Source organism: Lissotriton helveticus, chromosome 3_1 (assembly GCF_964261635.1).
Source record: "Lissotriton helveticus chromosome 3_1, aLisHel1.1, whole genome shotgun sequence".
In the NCBI taxonomy this organism is placed as follows: Eukaryota; Metazoa; Chordata; class Amphibia; order Caudata; family Salamandridae; genus Lissotriton; species Lissotriton helveticus.
Window position 1 is genome coordinate 651,213,871 of NC_136061.1, and position 22,351 is coordinate 651,236,221.

Consider the following 22,351-nt stretch of genomic DNA (forward strand, 5'->3'; position numbering starts at 1 on the left):
TGTCCACCCTATGCGTGGAAGGGTATACTCAGATGTGAGTCCCTTGCTCATTGCACCATCAGGATTCAAGCAAGCCGGGCCGAAGACGCCTGAAATGGCAGAAACCGGTCCCCGGAAGCTTGTTTCCTTCCCAGTGTAAGAATTGGCTTTTGTAGTCTGGTCTGCCCTGTTCCCATGATGCACTGGGCCAGGGACAGACTAATTTGCATACAGCCAGGTTCTGAAACTGGGATGGTGCAATGAGCTAAAAAACGGTGTTGGATCTAGCCCTGATCTCTTGACTGGGTGAGAATACTCTGCTTAATTCAGAGACTCTGTCCATCACCACCCCTTGTTGTAAATAATTTTGTCCACCCTATGCGTGGAAGGGTATACTCAGATGTGAGTCCCTTGCTCATTGCACCATCAGGATTCAAGCAAGCCGGGCCGAAGACGCCTGAAATGGCAGAAACCGGTCCCCGGAAGCTTGTTTCCTTCCCAGTGTAAGAATTGGCTTTTGTAGTCTGGTCTGCCCTGTTCCCATGATGCACTGGGCCAGGGACAGACTAATTTGCATACAGCCAGGTTCTGAAACTGGGATGGTGCAATGAGCTAAAAAACGGTGTTGGATCTAGCCCTGATCTCTTGACTGGGTGAGAATACTCTGCTTAATTCAGAGACTCTGTCCATCACCACCCCTTGTTGTAAATAATTTTGTCCACCCTATGCGTGGAAGGGTATACTCAGATGTGAGTCCCTTGCTCATTGCACCATCAGGATTCAAGCAAGCCGGGCCGAAGACGCCTGAAATGGCAGAAACCGGTCCCCGGAAGCTTGTTTCCTTCCCAGTGTAAGAATTGGCTTTTGTAGTCTGGTCTGCCCTGTTCCCATGATGCACTGGGCCAGGGACAGACTAATTTGCATACAGCCAGGTTCTGAAACTGGGATGGTGCAATGAGCTAAAAAACGGTGTTGGATCTAGCCCTGATCTCTTGACTGGGTGAGAATACTCTGCTTAATTCAGAGACTCTGTCCATCACCACCCCTTGTTGTAAATAATTTTGTCCACCCTATGCGTGGAAGGGTATACTCAGATGTGAGTCCCTTGCTCATTGCACCATCAGGATTCAAGCAAGCCGGGCCGAAGACGCCTGAAATGGCAGAAACCGGTCCCCGGAAGCTTGTTTCCTTCCCAGTGTAAGAATTGGCTTTTGTAGTCTGGTCTGCCCTGTTCCCATGATGCACTGGGCCAGGGACAGACTAATTTGCATACAGCCAGGTTCTGAAACTGGGATGGTGCAATGAGCTAAAAAACGGTGTTGGATCTAGCCCTGATCTCTTGACTGGGTGAGAATACTCTGCTTAATTCAGAGACTCTGTCCATCACCACCCCTTGTTGTAAATAATTTTGTCCACCCTATGCGTGGAAGGGTATACTCAGATGTGAGTCCCTTGCTCATTGCACCATCAGGATTCAAGCAAGCCGGGCCGAAGACGCCTGAAATGGCAGAAACCGGTCCCCGGAAGCTTGTTTCCTTCCCAGTGTAAGAATTGGCTTTTGTAGTCTGGTCTGCCCTGTTCCCATGATGCACTGGGCCAGGGACAGACTAATTTGCATACAGCCAGGTTCTGAAACTGGGATGGTGCAATGAGCTAAAAAACGGTGTTGGATCTAGCCCTGATCTCTTGACTGGGTGAGAATACTCTGCTTAATTCAGAGACTCTGTCCATCACCACCCCTTGTTGTAAATAATTTTGTCCACCCTATGCGTGGAAGGGTATACTCAGATGTGAGTCCCTTGCTCATTGCACCATCAGGATTCAAGCAAGCCGGGCCGAAGACGCCTGAAATGGCAGAAACCGGTCCCCGGAAGCTTGTTTCCTTCCCAGTGTAAGAATTGGCTTTTGTAGTCTGGTCTGCCCTGTTCCCATGATGCACTGGGCCAGGGACAGACTAATTTGCATACAGCCAGGTTCTGAAACTGGGATGGTGCAATGAGCTAAAAAACGGTGTTGGATCTAGCCCTGATCTCTTGACTGGGTGAGAATACTCTGCTTAATTCAGAGACTCTGTCCATCACCACCCCTTGTTGTAAATAATTTTGTCCACCCTATGCGTGGAAGGGTATACTCAGATGTGAGTCCCTTGCTCATTGCACCATCAGGATTCAAGCAAGCCGGGCCGAAGACGCCTGAAATGGCAGAAACCGGTCCCCGGAAGCTTGTTTCCTTCCCAGTGTAAGAATTGGCTTTTGTAGTCTGGTCTGCCCTGTTCCCATGATGCACTGGGCCAGGGACAGACTAATTTGCATACAGCCAGGTTCTGAAACTGGGATGGTGCAATGAGCTAAAAAACGGTGTTGGATCTAGCCCTGATCTCTTGACTGGGTGAGAATACTCTGCTTAATTCAGAGACTCTGTCCATCACCACCCCTTGTTGTAAATAATTTTGTCCACCCTATGCGTGGAAGGGTATACTCAGATGTGAGTCCCTTGCTCATTGCACCATCAGGATTCAAGCAAGCCGGGCCGAAGACGCCTGAAATGGCAGAAACCGGTCCCCGGAAGCTTGTTTCCTTCCCAGTGTAAGAATTGGCTTTTGTAGTCTGGTCTGCCCTGTTCCCATGATGCACTGGGCCAGGGACAGACTAATTTGCATACAGCCAGGTTCTGAAACTGGGATGGTGCAATGAGCTAAAAAACGGTGTTGGATCTAGCCCTGATCTCTTGACTGGGTGAGAATACTCTGCTTAATTCAGAGACTCTGTCCATCACCACCCCTTGTTGTAAATAATTTTGTCCACCCTATGCGTGGAAGGGTATACTCAGATGTGAGTCCCTTGCTCATTGCACCATCAGGATTCAAGCAAGCCGGGCCGAAGACGCCTGAAATGGCAGAAACCGGTCCCCGGAAGCTTGTTTCCTTCCCAGTGTAAGAATTGGCTTTTGTAGTCTGGTCTGCCCTGTTCCCATGATGCACTGGGCCAGGGACAGACTAATTTGCATACAGCCAGGTTCTGAAACTGGGATGGTGCAATGAGCTAAAAAACGGTGTTGGATCTAGCCCTGATCTCTTGACTGGGTGAGAATACTCTGCTTAATTCAGAGACTCTGTCCATCACCACCCCTTGTTGTAAACAATGCTTCGACCATGACTTCTTCCTATGTTCTCCGATTCAGAGATTATTTGCAGAGATTATTTTCCTGTCACAAATAGGATAAATGTTGGTACACTTGTTGCATTTAAGAGTCTTGGCCTCAGCCTAAGCACCACAGGAAAACCTAATCTGGATCTGTAACTCACATCTGCTTCCTGCGGTCTCACCACAGCTTGAACCACATCTTTTGTAATAGGGACATTGTTCCCTGGCACATCGCAAAATGGTTTTGGGAGTCGTCAGAAGACAGATAAAGTTGGGAGAGAGGTCTGGATAAAGAAACAAACTGACATCAATAGGCAGGGATGTTGATTAGATGTGACTCTGCTCTGTCACTTCTGAAGCAGTATGGAGTCACCATGCAGCCGTCCAGCATCACTTACCCGCATGGAGGAGAATTGTTGAAAGATTTTTCTAAACTCAGTCTGGCCCTCTGGTATATTTTAAAGGGAAGAAATCCAAGTTTAGACATATTCATCAACCATTGCTTGCACTATCTGGGGGAGTAACAGAAAATCACAGAATAAAACTTGTAGGCAACATGCACAGATTGTCTTCAACAGACACAACCTGCCCCATGTACTTAAGAACTTTGAGAATCCTAATATATGTTGCTCCAAAAGCCCCGATCTTCCCCCAAACACCCACTTGTAAGTCTAGTACCTGACAGAGATTGCTGCCATAGCCAGAAACATGGGAAGCTTTGGCGTGAAATTTCTTCAATGAAAACATTTTAAGGAAACCGCTCCATACCACATTATCCTGTATAGGTTTCTGGAGCAGATTCCTCACCATCATCCTACAAAAGAAGGAACTGTTATAGAAATAACTTTACACTGTATGTGGCAGACATAAATAATGAGCACATATTTTACAGTATTAGCATCCTGAAAAGACCGCCACGTGTTCCAACTAACCCTTGTTTCAAAGCAAGGTCTGGGGATGCCTTCAGAAATATTTCCCCTAGGGTAGATGCCACTGGAGCCTTTAAAAAGCTTTGCTTATATCACCTATCCATACTGTATTATTGTTCAGAGAGAAATGCCTTCTCTGTTCCAACAACTTCTGTACGGACAGGTGGCTGATTCAACTGTTTAGCGAAAAGCAATGAAGAGCTATTGTCTAAAGATAAAAGGAGATTTAGTTTTGGAGTGCACCAGTAGATTAATTGCTGCGTACATCCCAAATTAAATGGTCTAGGACCTTATAGAAGTCTCCACCTAACTAACTGGCTGGAAATATATTCCCTGTGCACTGGCAGAACTACAGTCTCTCCTTTTTACAAACTGCACTTCAAAATAGTGTTAGTGTTTTCATTCTTAACAACTCTCACTTTTAGGAGGTAAGGAAAACCTTACAGCATTGCATGTTTCTCTGTGATAGAATACTGATGTACATGTAATTTTTGATGAAGATCAGAGTTCTAGAGTTGGGAGATCCTCCCACCAGCTCCTCAGGTTATAAAGAGGGGTATATCTGTAGTAAGGCCCCCCCAATAAGAATGTCTTTCAAGAATCTGTTTCTCTAAACCACCCCTTCAAAGAGGAAGCTGTAAGCTGAGATAATCTGTTCTTCTCTACATAGCACTCCAAAAATGCAGCACATTCCTATCATACACCTTGCTTTTTTTCTCTCACTTGTCCACTGCTATCCTCTGCACAGGAAGACCCCTGTTCACACCTGTAATTTTCTGCTTCATCAACACATCTTTCATTTATTTTCCTATCCGCAGGGACAAGCCTGTTCACTGAGATCTACATGATTGCACTCTACAGAGCTGACAATATAGCTTGGCAAATTAAATGCTTGCTGCTGACATCCAAATTACCCTGAAGTTCACATGTTAGAATCCCAACAAGAAACTTTCATCCTACCAATGTTGACTGAGTATCATTAAATTAGGAAATAGTAACAGTTGCTAAAGTTCTTAGAAACTGCACAAAGTACAGTCTATAGAGCTGTATAATAATATTAGCTTTTTTTCTTTTTCGTTTCCAGTGAATTAATAATGTAGTATAATTGGTAATGCTGGGAGGAAAGAGCTACTCTCTGCTCCATGTACTGGCCCATTTAACCTTTCCCCAGTCTTACTAAGTAATTATTGGTTTTAGCTATCATATTTGTTTCAGTGTGGCTTGTTTTGCATGCAGTCTTATGTACATTTATATATCCCAATTCCTTGAGTATTATCTAATCCTTGCTCTCTATCTGTATCAGCTGAGATGAGGGTTTGCTTAAAAAAAATAATAATAATAATTTTCATACCTGTCACTGCTAGGGACATATTTCTCTGAATTTGAGATCAACTCTGCATTTTCAGCTGGGCACCTTCTTGTCACATCCTGTGCACTCTTTCTGGAGGTGGGCTTTGATGTAGAAACATCAAGGTGTTCAGCCTCTATTAACAAAAAAAGAGTATATACCTTTATATATACTCCAGTTTGGTATTTACATACTTAAAGTAAGAGTAAGAAGCACAAGAGCAATGACAGTAATTGCTGGAAATAAGTCTTACCTTAAGCAAACAGGTTTTAAAGCTCCAACCGTCCCTAGACTCTGTTCTGGATTATACTTTGAGGCAGGAATGCTTGACCGAATACGCTTTTTTTTTAACCCCTTTGGCGCGGGCACGATTCTGCGCCTGTGCGTCACTTTTATTGAGGGGGCGGGTTCATGACGGCCCCCAGCCGTCATCAGCACACGCCCACCGTGGTGCATGACGGCCCGGGGCCGTAATCAGCATGGAAGGGGTTAAGGAGCCATTCTGCAGGTTTCTACCAAGGGTATAACAAAATATATAGAACCTCTTGTCAGACCTGTCTGGTTTACCGATTGGTTATAACTCTATTAACAATTTCAAGTATACAACACAGAAACAAAATTTCAAGAAAAAGTGACCTTCATTTAAATTGTGCTTTATTATTCAAAATATATTTTTCTTTCTTTTTTTGTATGAATATATCTATTTTTTCTTTTTTGATAAAATTGATTTATAAATCTTTACAATAACATGTGAAAATAAGAGAAAAACGTCAAATACTTTTATAACTTCATAAGTTATTCCTTCAAAGAACCCCACAAAAAATTAGAGAACTCAAGTGAAATCAGAATCATTCAGAAATTACTTTAGCACACCAGGAACATCCTAATTGGTCCTAGGCACCTTACGAAGCACAGTACACAATGTTAGATTGGGTCCTCTCAGTAATGATGTGGTGTCCTGGCCAGTCATAGCAGGCAATACACCTTATCCTAAAGCACAACACTTACAACTGCATAAACAGAGTGCTCTTTTGAACCATTTAGTTAAGACTATATCGATGTCCATTTGATTATGGTCTGCGTACAATCTCTATGCCTTTGCAAGGGCTCTTGAAGCTAGACAGGCTCAATTACCAATGCCTGCTACTAGGCCTATAACTATTAATGACATTATGGGTAAAACGCCTACTGAAAAGTAGGAAACTCCATTTTGGATTGCCCAAAAAAACAGCTTGAGGCAGTGTTTCCCCATACGGACCCAAATCACTGACAGAATATCGACAGTCAGAATATTGAGGTACAAAAATATCAACACAAAAATATCGATGACCAGAATATTGAAGTCCTTTCAACATGATGGTAAGTACAAAAATATTGAGAGAAAAAAAATCGCTGTTAAAAATATTGTTCAGGGAGGAGCTACGGTAGCAACCAAGATGGCCGCATAGACTCTCGGCTCCGCCGACCTCTGTATCCTGCCAGAAGATCCTGTTGATAATCCTGATTTAACGCCCGACCCCCGTGTGGGTGAACCGCTGCTCACTCCGATGGTGCAATTCTGAAGTTTTAATTCGCTTGGGTGACGAAGATATGTCGAGTGGAAGTTTGCGGCCTAACCCAGCTGGAGAGCCGGGGCCTCGAGTTTTGACCTGCCCGTGTCGTAGTTGAACAACATCGGCCTTGGGAGCCAGTCGGGGTCCGGTCTACCGTAGTGGAGGGTTTTTCTTTGCCTGAACTCGATGGCGCTCATTTTGCCTGACCAACATTGAGGGAGGAGTGACGTGGCACGACAGTGGCTGGGAGTGGAGGTCCCTGGCCCGTGGACCCGGTGTGACTCGACCGGGGTTCGGCGGGTCGGGGTCTTCGGCCACGCAGACGAGCTGCATATTGTCGCCGCAGAATCTGGTCAGTCCCCTCCGACGACGTCCGTTCCGCTCCAATCTATTCCCCCCCAGGGAAGCCGGCTCCTCGGGGGCAGTGACCATGATCGTTGTTGAGTGTGGAGAAATGGATCGGACAGAGAGTGCGCCGTCGCTAAAGACCATAATGTCAGCCATCGGGGCATTTCATTCACTTGTGGATGCCCTGCTCCACAAAATGATGACGAGATTATCGGCAATGGAGTACGTGGAACTGGACCCTGCTACATCTCCAGTATTATCGCACGCTGCGATTTCAACTACGACCACTTTGATACCGGACGAGGACCCTGTGCGACAAGAGGAGCAGCAACCCTTGATTGGTCTCTTTGAAACTCCCGAACCCAGTGTTTTGAACGTATTGACATACTTACCACCGTTGCTGACTTTGGGAAAACTGATTTTCGCCCCCTCCCCTGAGAATCCTTTGGGTGACTGTCCTTGGACTTCTGTTTTATCCTCTCCCTCTTTAGTGACTCTGCTATTTTGGAGTAAACCACATTGGGACTATTTGTCCGTGAGGGAGTGTTCCTATGCTGCTGAAGTTCTTGGCCACTTGCTGATTTTGAATTGTATTGTATTACATTTGTTTAGACTCATTCTTTACTTTGATTCTCCTACTGAAGTGCTGGGAGGGACTCCCACAATGGCTCGGAAGGGCCAGGGTTGAATATGGTCGACGGTAATTGGTGTCACTGCCCTAAAAGATATTGAGTTTGTGGCTGTTTGTCTCGCGGGAGGTTGGGCGGTGTGTCACGGCACCCCCTGTTTTCTTTTAAGTAACTGTTGCTAATATTGACTTTTCACCATAGGGGGGGCTGGTTTCTGGCGGGGGGAGAGGGGACCGGGAACCTATATGGAAATGCCCTCCCCCACAGTCTCTCTCTTTTCTTCTTTTAGAACATAGTTAGTTGGGGCGAAAGGCACACTGCGTGGGGGGTTAGGCGATAGCCGTTGCAGGGGTGCAGGGTGGGGGGATGGGTTTTTTATTTTCTTTTTGTTATCGCTCATATGGTTTCCTTTTTTTTTCCGATCTCTTTTTAGTCTTTTCCTTTATTAGTAATGTTGTCGAAATATCCTGGTCTTATGTTGTTTTTACAATCCAGTATCTGGTTGTCATGACACTCTGAGGTTCTGGTTTTTACGGGTGGGAGGGTCTCGAGAGTCCGCATTTCAACTGTTTATCGACTATAGTTTTGCAAGTCATGTCTCGAATTCATTAGCGCGGGCCTCTCGGAGATTTCTCTGTTGCTTCACGTATATCCTGCTATTGTCCCTGTTCACCCTATTATTGTGTATGTTTATATGACACCAGATATGTCTTTTATTTTTTGTTTCTGTCTTAAAACTAATAAAAAGATTTATAAAAAAAATATATATATATTGTTTTTTTAATGTTTAAAAAATAATGTAAAATTAAGTAAATAATACATATATTAAAAAAAACATAGTTAAAATTATTAGAAAATGTTTACAATTATAAGTAATACATATAGGGGCCAATTCCGATTCGGTAAAATCCCTTACAAATAGCCCTACAGAGCATATTTCCCGTACGAATCGTACCCTTAAATGTCCCCGTACGTACGATGAAGTACGATTCGGACCCAAAGCAGATCTCCGTACGAATTGTACGAAAGACCATAGGACTAATCCGTACGAATCGCATTTGGAACATGCAGTCCGCGACGTCCATACGGATCGAAGCAGCATTTTCTGACCCAGCAAGTACGCTTCATCTCGTCAACACTCCATACGACCCTTTTTCTAAAGGAGCTCAAAACGTCCAGCATGCCCCGTCACACACCCCAGCAGCACGGAGGCCCCCCCAACCCAGGAGCATGTGTCAGCCATGGCACTGTTCATCATCACCTACCAGGTAGGTAGCCATCTTGTATTGGAGGACTGTTTGGAGGTGGGAGGACTGTATTACTACTACTCCCAGCATGCCCCCTGTCACACACCTCAGCAGCATGGAGGCCTCCCCCACTCTGGAGCATGTGTCAGCCATTGCACTGTTCACCATCACCTATCAGGTAGGTAGCTATCTTGTATTGGAGGATTGTTTGGGAGTGGGAGTTCTGTATTACTACTACTCCCAGCATGCCCCCTGTCACACACCCCAGCAGCATGGAGACCCCCACCCCCACCCCCACCCTGAAGCATGTGTCAGCCATTGCACTGTTTATCAAACAGACTCACAGGTAGGTAGCCATCTTGTATTGGAGGACTGTTTGGGGGTGGGAGGCCTGTATCACAACTGCCAGCATGCCCCCAGTCACACACCCCAGCAGCATGGAGGCCCCCTACCCAGGAGCATGTGTCAGCCATTGTACTGTTCACCATCACCTACCAGGTAGGTAGCCAACTTGTATTGGAGAACTGTTTGGGGGTGGGAGGACTGTATTACTACTACTCCTAGTATGCCCCCTGTCACACACCTCAGCAGCATGGAGGCCTCCCCAACCCTGGAGCATGTGTTAGCCATTGCACTGTTCACCATCACCTACCAGGTAAGTAGCCATCTTGTATTGGAGGACTGTATGGGGTGGGAGGCCTGTATAACTATTCCCAGCATGCCCCCTGTCACACACCCCAGCAGCATGGAGGCCCCCCCTACCCAGGAGCATGTGTCAGCCATTGCACTGTTTATCAAACAGACTCGCAGGTAGGTAGCCATCCTCACATCTCTAGCTGTTTCTGTCTGGGAGACCTGCAACACTACACACTGCACCAATTGCATGCAATGCATTGACACAGGACAGGTATGAGTTCATGATCTTGGCATGCACCATGTAATAACAGTCAGTATTGTCTGTAACAAGAATACAAAAGTTGTCTCAATTGTGTAGTGTACAGACAGCAGATGACATGCAGCTAACAGAATCCCTGGACATTGCCCAACACTGACCATTTTCCATATAATCCACAGGTGATGAAGATCTTGCTGCTGCGGACAACATAAACCAGCAGAGCCAGTCTCCACCCCCGGTACATGGACTCACGGATGTAGACTCCCAGGACAGTTTGGACGATGAGCTCGAGGCCGGCCCAGCTGGTGTGCTAAGGCCCAACGGGGCCCAGGACCCCATCCTCCCCACCACCATGTCTGCTGCAACAACTGCACAGCAGACCCCTGCAGTCACGGCCTGTGCCTCCACCGCCACCACCTCGGCCACCACCACCACCATCACCAGCACCCTCCCTGTCCCAGGGGACGACCAGGACACAACACCAACTGTGGAGGGCAGGGAGAGTGTGCGAGGACCCACAGTGGCGAGGCAACAGGTCCGTGGCAGCAGGGCAGGTGGGAGGGCCAGGGTCCCTCCCAGACATCAGGAGATTGGCACACCATCCCTGGACCACTTCACCCGAGTCATCGGTGCATATGAACAGGTCCAAGGACAAAGTGGCCGGTCGGACCAACTTTTAAGTGAGCTCATCCTGCTGATGAGGTCCATCGACAGACGTCTAGGTCAAATGGTGGACCTCATGGCCCAGCAAGTGGCGTTGCAGAGGGACAGGCCTGTGTCCCAACCAACACCTCTGCCCCCTCCTTTGTGCCGCAGGATGAGTGCACCATCCTCCCCTGCGCCAACAGAGAGGGGCGAGTCCTCTGACGCCGCAGGCCAGTCAGCAGGCCCCCCACCGCCAAAAAGATCAAGGGGGCGTCCAAAGAAGAGCCTGGGAGTCCCCGGAGGCAAAGCACCTGCCACACGCCAGTCACTGATGGCAACCCTCTTCCCCACTGCATTGACTGTTTGGAATGTCTTTCCCCACATTTCCTTGGCAATGGCACTTGTCTGTTGGACTGGGTCACCACATCCACATCCATGTGGTGCCTACTCTTGCATCTCATCGACCATGACTGTCAACTCACTGCTCATTCCCCACCTTCACATAAATATTCCCGCACAAATCACATGTCCACTCTCAAAATAAAACACCAGACGCACCAGATTTTGTGCACTATCATTTTTAGTGCAATCTTTACAATGTTGACAATGTCCATGATGTGTCCAAATGATGTACAGTATGTAGGGCAGGATTATTCTGAAGTACCTAGGGAGACACAACAGAACAACAGTCACTGGTGTCATTGTGGCATCACAAACAGAACACTACACAAAACATACACAAGAGACTACTGGCATACAAGACAATGGGCTGCAGGTGTGAACAAATAGAGTCCAGCATACGTCCACATATGGAACGTCAATGTCACATTTACCACACACAGGTGACTGAACGTGTGCCTGTCTCTACCATCCGCAGATAGCCCTGCACAACAACAACAACCACCACAACAGATAATGTACAAGTTGAACCTCTGTACGCACCTTCAAGTGAAGTAGCGATTGATGAGCTGCTGACGAATGTCAACTCCTTCCTCCTCTCACTGTCCTCATCACTGGACTCAGGTCCTTGAGCAGGTGCGGGCCTTGGTTCCTCTCCATTATCCAAGAGCAGGGGAATCCTCTTGTGAATGGCCAAATGGTGCAGCTAATAGCATGCAACAACGATCTTGCAGACCTTCCCAGGCGAGTATGCCAGTGCTCCTCCAGTCCGGTCAAGGCAGCGGAATCTTGACTTGAGTAGCCCAAAAATCCGCTCAATGACACGTCGGGTCCTGCCATATGCCTCATTGTCCCCGACGTCAGCCGGGGTCCTGGGATTTCGCACTGGACTCAGCAGCCAGGGTCGACTGAATTATGCTGAGTCACCTAGGAAATAAAAACACACATTGCAATGTCGCATAGGCTGAGCGCAGCAGGTCACAAACACACCTCACGCCATATCACAGGGCATACTTACCCACAATGCAAGCACGATCGGGATGCAGGTTAGCCATCATACGGGGCACCATGCTGTTCCTCATGACGTAGGAATCATGTGCAGAGCCGGGGAATTTTGCACAAACATGCAAAATTGTCATGTCCGCAAGGCACACCACCTGCACATTAATAGAATGATAATGTTTCCGATTCCTAAAAATATGGTCAGTGGCCTGTGGCGCCACCAGACCTACATGGGTGCAATCGATGGCACCTACAGCATGTGGTATGTGCCCAAGGGCATAGAAGTCACCCTTCACTCCTGGCAATTCAGCTCCCCTGGGGAAATGTATGTATTGATCTTTATATAACATCATGGCTGCAAGAACATCCCTCAGCACCATGCTGAACATGGGTTGCGACATCCCTGCAGCGGCGGCCACGGTCTCCTGGAAGGAACCAGTAGCAAAAAAGTGGAGGGCTGCCATCACCTTGTATGTCGGTGTGAAGGCAGTCGGGTAGTGGCGACGAGGCTACAGGTGGGGCTCCAACTGGTCACAAAGGGTCTTGAGGCTTGCCCTGTCGAGGCAGAATTTTCGGATTATCGCAACATCCTCCATGTCACCCAGCAATGTCAGGTGGCGTATGAGATTTGGCCTCCTCCTAGGTGTGATGTACATGGACACATGTAAATGGCAACCATCAAGAAGTTGACACAGCACATACCATGGATCATGTTATGCTAAACATTATAAATTCCATGTGAGATGCATGACACACAAGGTTACATGTGTATAAATTGGGGGGACACCAATCCATTTACCTAAAACATGTTCCACAGACATAACAGAATATCAATGTAAATACCACAGTTCCTGAACTGGACATTCCACATGGGCACGACTCATCCAGTAACATCCACAAAAGTGTGTGAGATGACCAAGAATGCCTCACACACATCTGATTTACCAGTCACACCTCAATGCATCATGTGAAGCTATCGCACATCAAGAGCACAATGATCACAGTAGATGTCAAACTTGTGTGCATGGCCTGATATGGTGGCACAAGTATGGAACAACACCATACAGTGAGACAAGCCTTGCCAAGGTCAGCACAGACACACAGCACAGTGCTTGGTTACACATAATTAACACCAGCTTCACACTGTCAGCCATCAACAACCATCAACTGCATCAGTGACAATGCAGGAACACAGAGCAATGTGCGTCACACATAGCATGCAGCCACCTGTGCCTGATACCAAGAGATGCAATTGTGTGTACAATGATCAAACTACCGCCTGTCCGCGGCGGTGTGACACCAGCACCACCCCTGTCCACAAGTGCAGTAGCTATTGGCATGGGTTGCTGGCGGTGGGCATGCAGCGCCACACATATGGCGGTATCAACCGCCATATGTGTGGCACAGCATGCCCACCGCCAGTAACCCATGCCTTCATGCCTATGTCTACCACACTTGTGGACGGGGGTGGTGCTGGCGTCACACTAACGCGGACAGGTGGTATCAACCGCCATATGTGTGGCGCAGCATGCCCACGGCCAGCAACCCATGCCAATGTCTACTGCACTTGTGGACGGGGGGTGGTGCTGGCGTTACACTGCCGCGGACAGGCGGTATCAACCGCCATATGTGCGGCGCAGCATGCCCACCGCCAGCAACCCATGCCTCCATGCCAATGCATACTGCACTTGTGGACGGGGATGGTGAGGCAGTAGCTAGACACCAGCACCACCCCCGTCCACAAGTGCGGTAGACATTGGCATGGAGGCATGGGGTGGTGGCGGTGGGCATGCTGCGCCACACATATGGCGGTTGATACCGCCTGTCCGCAGCGGTGTGATGCCAGCACCACCCCGTCCACAAGTGCGGTAGACATTGGCATGGAGGCATGGGTTGCAGGCGGTGGGCATGCTGCGCCACACATATGGCGGTTGATACCGCCTGTCCGCAGCGGTGTGACGCCAGCACCACCCCTGTCCACAAGTGCGGTAGACATTGGCATGGAGGCATGGGTTGCTGGCGGTGGGCATGCTGCGCTACACATATGGCGGTTGATACCGCCTGTCCGCGGCGGTGCATCACCGCCATGGGGCATAGCCTACAGCCAATGGGAGCGATGATTGTGGTGGCATGATGCAGGTTTGAAAATTGCGGAAGGCGTGCTCCGCCACTGCGGAGCCCGTCATTGGATGCTTTTGAAAGATGCACCACCGCGGTAGCGCACCCCGGGTCCCTGCGGTGCATCACCGCCATGGGGCATAGCTTACAGCCAATGGGAGTGACGATTGTGGTTGCATGATGCAGGTTTGAAAATCGCGGAAGGCGTGCTCCGCCACTGCGGAGCCAGTCATTGGATGCTTTTGAATGAGGCAGACCTGGACAACCAATAATTGCAGCTTGGCACCTCACAAACGAGCCCATGGGGCTATAAATCTGTGGGAGTGAGCACAACATTTCCACTGCTCACAGAGCCTGCTGCCTGGGACCCTCTCCTGCTGCTGCCTGAAGTGCCTGCTGCCTGGGATCCTCTCCTGCTGCTGCCTGCAGTGCCTGCCGGCTGGGACTCATCAACACTCACTTGAACCACAGGTGTCACATGTCCACAGGGATGGCAAGAATAGAGAAGATCCGTGCCACCCCATTCACAAGCGAGGAGCTGGAGGTGCTAGTGGACGAGGTGCTGGCATAATACCCGAGGCTGTATGGTGGCCCCAATGTAGTGCTAAGTTATCATTGAGTGTGCAGCTGGGCGGGGGGGGGGGTTACACATGCATGGGACTGGTGATGTGTGCGACACACAGAGGGCTTTCATTGCAGTCATCCTGCATGTGTTTGGCATGTAGCCTGTATGCCCTCATATTTGCATGCTATGATGACTATTTGGCCCATGCAGGGTGCCCTTGTGCGGTGTCCGCCAGTTTGGGTATTTGTGGGATTCCAATAGGTCGAGACTCTGCATGATGCTACTGTAGTGATAGATGTGGGAACATGACACTGTGCAACTGGTAACTTGCCCTACTTTTCTCCCATACCTGCAGCTCAAGGTACACCAGCGTAAGGCCGTGTGGAGGGCCATTGCTGCCAAGGTACGGGCCCTGGGGGTATCCAACAGATGACGCACCCACTGCCATAAGAGGTGGGACGACATTAGCCGGCTGGCCAAAAACGTGGCCGAGATGACCTTGGGACTGCTACCAAGCACTGGGCGTCTGGCACGGCGAAACTTAACACCACTGATGTACCGCATATTGGCAGTGACTAATCCGGAGTTGGATGCACGTCTGAAGGAGCATGGGCAGCAAGGCAGGGGTGAGTATTTGGTGAGGGTGGCTTTGCCTGGGAGCCAATGCATGTGTACAGAGCCAGTTTCAGCGGTGAGCCATTTAATGTTTGCGGTGTGGTGCAGTGATGCGTCATGTGAGTGGCTGCAGGGATGTGTGCTCGTGTCAGGCATTGTGCCTAACAGCTCATGAAAAGGTTGTTCATCCATGCTGTGCTTTATCATAGCCAGGTGTGTTGGGATACACATGGTCATTCTGCATTGTGATGGTGTGGGAAATGTATTAGGGGGTGAACAGAAGGGTCCACTATCTGAGTGTGAGTTCATGTATTCCTACTTTTCATGCACCATCATTGTTGAGGGTCACACGTCTGACTACAAGGTGCCCCTGAGTAGCACAAGTTGCTTAGTATGGCCTACTTGGCATTTTGGACTGTCATGTCCTAATAGGTGTGTGTGTTCTCCCATCGGGTTCCCTGGAGGCATGACAATGTCACTGAGGTGTGGGGCATGATAGTTGTGGGCATGTGAAGTTGTGTGTGGTACACTACATCCACCGGCAAGGTATTGTGCTGTGTGGCCTGAACATGGCTCAGTCATGGCAGGTAGTCAGTGTTGCAGGCACTGTTGTAGTGTATGTAGAGTGTTGCTGCAATGTTTATGCAGGGTGTGGTGGTCAGCATGTTAATTTGTGCATCCCCTGTATGCATGGTTTAATTAGCTTGGTCCTGATGATATCATTTATACAACCCTGCATCTGTCTCACATGGAGTCGCCAGTGTGCACGGAGTAACCAGACCCAGAAACCAGTGGAGGGGAGAGTAGCACTACAGCTGCACCAGAGGCCAGTGACTCAGAGCTCACCAGCGCATCTGAAGGGGACAGGAGTATGCAGGAGGAATCCGTGGCAGAGACACAGAGTACTTCATCATCTAATGCGAGTGGTGATGCATCCATGTTGTCAGGTACAAGGGATGGGGAGTCTGCTACATCATCTGCCACTCAACGGCCAGTGCCCAGCCTCCCATCCACTTCCTCTGGTGCTGCCCGTGTCCGTAAGAGGGGACGTGTTACATTCACACCTGGCACCGCTGAGCCTGCACCTGTCCCCCCTGCTGCCATCAATGCTGAGTGTGTAGAGCTCCTGCGCCAACTTTGTGTGGGCCAGACCGCCCTGCTCAACGCCTTCAGCGACCATGACAAGAAATTGGGGCAGGTGGTTGCCTACATGGAGGGCATACAGTCTGACGTGGGTGGGCTCCACCGTACAGTCCAGGGTTTGTCAGCTGCAGTGAAGTCTGCCCTTCAACAGGCACATCCTCACATTCCTGTTCAGGTGCCCTTGTCCACCCCCAAGACAGTGGCCACATCAGAGGACAGTGACAATGGTTAACAGAGACGATACAGCACAAGGAGCACAAAGCAGAAGCAAGCCAAGCGGTCCCGCCCACACAAGAGCACAGCCAGCCCAGAATGCATAGACAAGAACCCGTCGGGGAAGAGCAAGGCCGAAAAAGCAATGAGGCAGATATCAGCCTCACAAACCTCTGAAGCATCTCCAGCAAAGGACTCTCCTGTCCCTAAAACTTCACGTAGAGCTAGGCGTGCATTGTCTGTGTCCACTGAGGAGGTGTTGCATAGCAAGGGTACACCTAGGAAGGGCACAGGCCCAGTTACCCCCACCACATCAACTCCAAGACCAAGCCCAGTGAAGCAGGTGGAGGAGGGCACTGTAGGTGACACCCCAGGCAAAGAGGCAAAGGAGGGCACTGTAAGTGGGACACCTAGCAGACACGCAAAGGAGGGCACTGTTAGTGGGACACCTAGCAGACACGCAAAGGAGGGCACTGTTAGTGGGACACCTAGCAGACACGCAAAGGAGGGCACTGTTAGCGGGACACCTAGCAGACACGCAGAGGAGGGCACTGTTAGTGGGACACCTACCTGACACGCAAAGGAGGGCACTGTTAGTGCGACACCTAGCAGACAAGCAAAGGAGGGAACTGTTAGTGGGACACCTAGCAGACAAGCAAAGGAGGACACTGTAAGTGTAACACCTGGCAATCAGGGTAAGGTGGTCCAGAGGCGTAGCCAGACAAAGCGTCCTGCAGGATCCAGCACATCACCAGAGGGAGTGCCAGTGTCTGAACCAGATGCGGGCCAGTCGGTGTGTGTACCTGTTGTGTCATCACCTGTTCTCATTAACCCCTAGACAGGGAAGCCATTTCATATTCCCAAAAAGTGGAAGAGCACCCCTCCAACCTCTCCCACCCACACTGTGTCCCAGGTCTGCATGACTCCACCTCCACGTGCCACTATACCACCTGGTCCAAACAGCCCTCCAGCTTGCCAGACGACTGATAGCCCTACATCACCTGTTTCTCTGTCTCCCCAGTCAGGTGTTCCTGCTGAGCCCGAAACACAGCCAGCTCCAAGTCAACCTGACAGCCAGATGTGAGTGTTAGTCCCCCTCATACACCTGTCTCTCATAGAGGTGTGCTAGTCCTGACCATCGTTTGCCACCTGGTTGTGTTGCTGGCCATGAAAGGGTACAGTCATACACACTCACTGTGCAGCCTCTCATTTACTTGCTGGGCCACCTGCCCTAAACACTGACCCTGTTGCTCTGCTGTGTTGTACTCTCACCTGTACCATGGACACTGACCCTGTTGATCTGCTGTGTTGTACTCTCACCTGTGCCCTGGACACTGGTCCTGTTGCTCTGCTGTGTTGGAGTCTCCCCTGTGCAGCCTCTCATGTACTTGCTGGGCCACCTGCCCTGGACACTGACTCCGTTGCTCTTCTGTGTTGCACTCTCACCCGTGCCATGGACACTGACCCTGTTGCTCTGCTGTGTTGTGCTCTCACCTTTGCCAAGGACATTGTCCCTGTGGCTCTGCTGTGTTGGAGTCTACCCTGTGCAGCCTTTCATGTACTTGCTGGGCCACCTGCCCTGGACACTGGCCCTGTTGCTCTGCTGTGTTGTACTCTCCCCTGTGCAGCCTCTCATGTACTTGCTGGGCCACCTGCCCTGGACCCTGGCCCTGTTGCTCTGCTGTGTTGTACTTTCACCTGTGCCATGAACACTGACCCTGTTGCTCTGCTGTGTTGTACTCTCACCTGTGCCCTGGACACTGGCCCCGTTGCTCTGCTGTGTTGTACTCTCACCTGTGCCCTGGACACTGGCCCTGTTGCTCTGCTGTGTTGTACTCTCCCCTGTGCAGCCTCTCGTACTTGCTGGGCCACCTGCCCTGGACACTGACCGTGTTGCTCTGCTGTGTTGTGCTCTCACCTTTTCCAAGGACACTGGCCCTGTTGCTCTGCTGTGTTGGAGTCTCCCCTGTGCAGCCTCTCATGTACTTGCTGGGCCACCTGCCCTGGACACTGGTCCTGTTGCTCTGGTGTGTTGTACTCTCCCCTGTGCAGCCTCTCATGTACTTGCTGGGCCACCTGCCCTGGACCCTGGCCCTGTTGCTCTGCTGTGCTGTACTCTCACCTGTGCCATGGACACTGACCCTGTTGTTTTGCTGTGTTGTACTCTCACCTGTACCATGGACACTGACCCTGTTGTTTTGCTGTGTTGTACTCTCACCTGTGCCCTGGGCACTGGCCCTGTTGCTCTGCTGTGTTGTACTCTCACCTGTGCCCTGGACACTGGCCCTGTTGCTCTGCTGTGTTGGAGTCTCCCCTGTGCAGCCTTTCATGTACTTGCTGGGCCACCTGCCCTGGACACTGACCCTGTTGCTCTGCTGTGTTGTACTCTCACCTGTGCCATAGACACTGACCCTGTTGCTCTGCTGTGTTGTACTCTCACCTGTGCCAAGGACACTGGCCCTGTTGCTCTGCTGTGTTGGAGTCTCCCCTGTGCAGCCTCTCATGTACTTGCTGGTCCACCTGCCCTGGACACTGGTCCTGTTGCTCTGGTGTGTTGTACTCTCCCCTGTGCAGCCTCTCATGTACTTGCTGGGCCACCTGCCCTGGACCCTGGCCCTGTTGCTCTGCTGTGCTGTACTCTCACCTGTGCCATGGACACTGACCCTGTTGTTTTGCTGTGTTGTACTCTCACCTGTGCCCTGGGCACTGGCCCTGTTGCTCTGCTGTGTTGTACTCTCACCTGTGCCCTGGACACTGGCCCTGTTGCTCTGCTGTGTTGTACTCTCCCCTGTGCAGCCTCTCATGTACTTACTGGGCCACCTGCCCTGGACCCTGGCCCTGTTGCTCTGCTGTGTTGTACTCTCACCTGTGCCATGGACACTGACCCTGTTGCTCTGCTGTGTTGTACTCTCACCTGTACCCTGGACACTGGCCCTGTTGCTCTGCTGTGTTGGAGTCTACCCTGTGCAGCCTCTCATGTACTTGCTGGGCCACCTGCCCTGGACCCTGGCCCTGTTGCTCGGCTGTGTTGTACTCTCACCTGTGTCCTGGACACTGGCCCTGTTGGTCTGCTGTGTTGTACTCTCACCTGTGCCCTGGACACTGGCCCTGTTACTCTGCTGTGTTGTACTCTCACCTGTGCCCTGGACACTGGCCCTGTTGCTCTGCTGTGTTGGAGTCTCCGCTGTGCAGCCTCTCATGTACTTGCTGGGCCACCTGCCCTGCACACTCACCCTGTTGCTCTGCTGTGTTGTACTCTCACCTGTGCCATGGACACTGACCCTGTTGCTCTGCTGTGTTGGAGTCTCCCCTGTGCAGCCTTTCATGTACTTGCTGGGCCACCTGCCCTGGACACTGACCCTGTTGCTCTGCTGTGTTGTACTCTCACCTGTGCCATGGACACTGACCCTCTTGCTCTGCTGTGTTGTGCTCTCACCTTTTCCAAGGACACTGGCCCTGTTGCTCTGCTGTGTTGGAGTCTCCCCTGTGCAGCCTCTCATGTACTTGCTGGGCCACCTGCCCTGGACCCTGGCCCTGTTGCTCTGCTGTGTTGTACTATCACCTGTGCCATGGACACTGACCCTGTTGCTCTGCTGTGTTGTACTCTCACCTGTGCCCTGGACACTGGCCCTGTTGCTCTGCTGTGTTGGAGTCTCCCCTGTGCAGCCTCTCATGTACTTGCTGGGCCACCTGCCCTGGACCCTGGCCCTGTTGCTCGGCTGTGTTGTACTCTCACCTGTGTCCTGGACACTGGCCCTGTTGCTCTGCTGTGTTGTACTCTCACCTGTGCCCTGGACACTGGCCCTGTTGCTCTGCTGTGTTGTACTCTCACCTGTGCCCTGGACACTGGCCCTGTTGCTCTGCTGTGTTGGAGTCTCCGCTGTGCAGCCTCTCATGTACTTGCTGGGCCACCTGCCCTGCACACTCACCCTGTTGCTCTGCTGTGTTGTACTCTCACCTGTGCCATGGACACTGGCCCTGTTGCTCTGCAGTGTTGGAGTCTCCCCTGTGCAGCCTTTCATGTACTTGCTGGGCCACCTGCCCTGGACACTGACCCTGTTGCTCTGCTGTGTTGTACTCTCAACTGTGCCATGGACACTGACCCTCTTGCTCTGCTGTGTTGTGCTCTCACCTTTGCCAAGGACACTGGCCCTGTGGCTCTGCTGTGTTGGAGTCTCCCCTGTGCAGCCTCTCAAGTACTTGCTGGGCCACCTGCCCTGGACACTGCCCTGTTGCTCTGCTGTGTTGTACTCTACCCTGTGCAGCCTCTCATGTACTTGCTGGGCCACCTGCCCTGGACCCTGGCCCTGTTGCTCTGCTGTGTTGTACTCTCACCTGTGCCATGGACACTGACCCTGTTGCTCTGCTGTGTTGTACTCTCACCTGTGCCCTGGACACTGGCCCCGTTGCTCTGCTGTGTTGTACTCTCACCTGTGCCCTGGACACTGGCCCTGTTGCTCTGCTGTGTTGTACTGTCCCCTGTGCAGCCTCTCGTACTTGCTGGGCCACCTGCCCTGGACACTGACCGTGTTGCTCTGCTGTGTTGTGCTCTCACCTTTTCCAAGGACACTGGCCCTGTTGCTCTGCTGTGTTGGAGTCTCCCCTGTGCAGCCTCTCATGTACTTGCTGGGCCACCTGCCCTGGACACTGGCCCTGTTGCTCTGCTGTGTTGTACTCTCACCTGTGCCCTGGACACTGGCCCTGTTGCTCTGCTGTGCTGGGAGTCTCCCCTGTGCAGCCTCTCATGTACTTGCTGGGCCACCTGCCCTGGACACTGACCCTGTTGCTCTGCTGTGTTGAACTCTCACCTGTGCCATAGACACTGACCCTGTTGCTCTGCTGTGTTGTACTCTCACCTGTGACAAGGACACTGGCCCTGTTGCTCTGCTGTGTTGGAGTCTCCCCTGTGCAGCCTCTCATGTACTTGCTGGGCCACCTGCCCTGGACACTGGTCCTGTTGCTCTGGTGTGTTGTACTCTCCCCTGTGCAGCCTCTCATGTACTTGCTGGGCCACCTGCCCTGGACCCTGGCCCTGTTGCTCTGCTGTGCTGTACTCTCACCTGTGCCATGGACACTGACCCTGTTGCTTTGCTGTGTTGTACTCTCACCTGTACCATGGACACTGACCCTGTTGTTTTGCTGTGTTGTACTCTCACCTGTGCCCTGGGCACTGGCCCTGTTGCTCTGCTGTGTTGTACTCTCACCTGTGCCCTGGACACTGGCCCTGTTGCTCTGCTGTGTTGGAGTCTCCCCTGTGCAGCCTTTCATGTACTTGCTGGGCCACCTGCCCTGGACACTGACCCTGTTGCTCTGCTGTGTTGTACTCTCACCTGTGCCATGGACACTGACCCTCTTGCTCTGCTGTGTTGTGCTCTCACCTTTGCCAAGGACACTGGCCCTGTGGCTCTGCTGTGTTGGAGTCTCCCCTGTGCAGCCTCTCATGTACTTGCTGGGCCACCTGCCCTGGACACTGCCCTGTTGCTCTGCTATGTTGTACTCTCCCCTGTGCAGCCTCTCATGTACTTGCTGGGCCATCTGCCCTGGACCCTGGCCCTGTTGCTCTGCTGTGTTGTACTATCA

The 22,351-nt window shown here is 50.9% G+C and overlaps 1 protein-coding gene across 11 annotated transcripts in view; it reads right to left on the reverse strand.

Annotated features, from left to right (window-relative positions):
- The window catches only part of SPOCD1 (SPOC domain containing 1), an 858,027-nt gene that overhangs the window by 251,411 nt on the left and 584,265 nt on the right, over positions 1–22,351 (reverse strand). For all 11 annotated transcript variants that reach the window (XM_078680658.1, XM_078680660.1, XM_078680665.1 and 8 more), the window contains 2 exons: positions 5,403–5,535; positions 3,801–3,936 (listed from right to left, as the gene is read on the reverse strand). In XM_078680658.1, the coding sequence (XP_078536784.1) occupies positions 3,801–3,936; positions 5,403–5,535 (269 nt within the window). The remainder of the gene's footprint in view (positions 1–3,800; positions 3,937–5,402; positions 5,536–22,351) is intronic.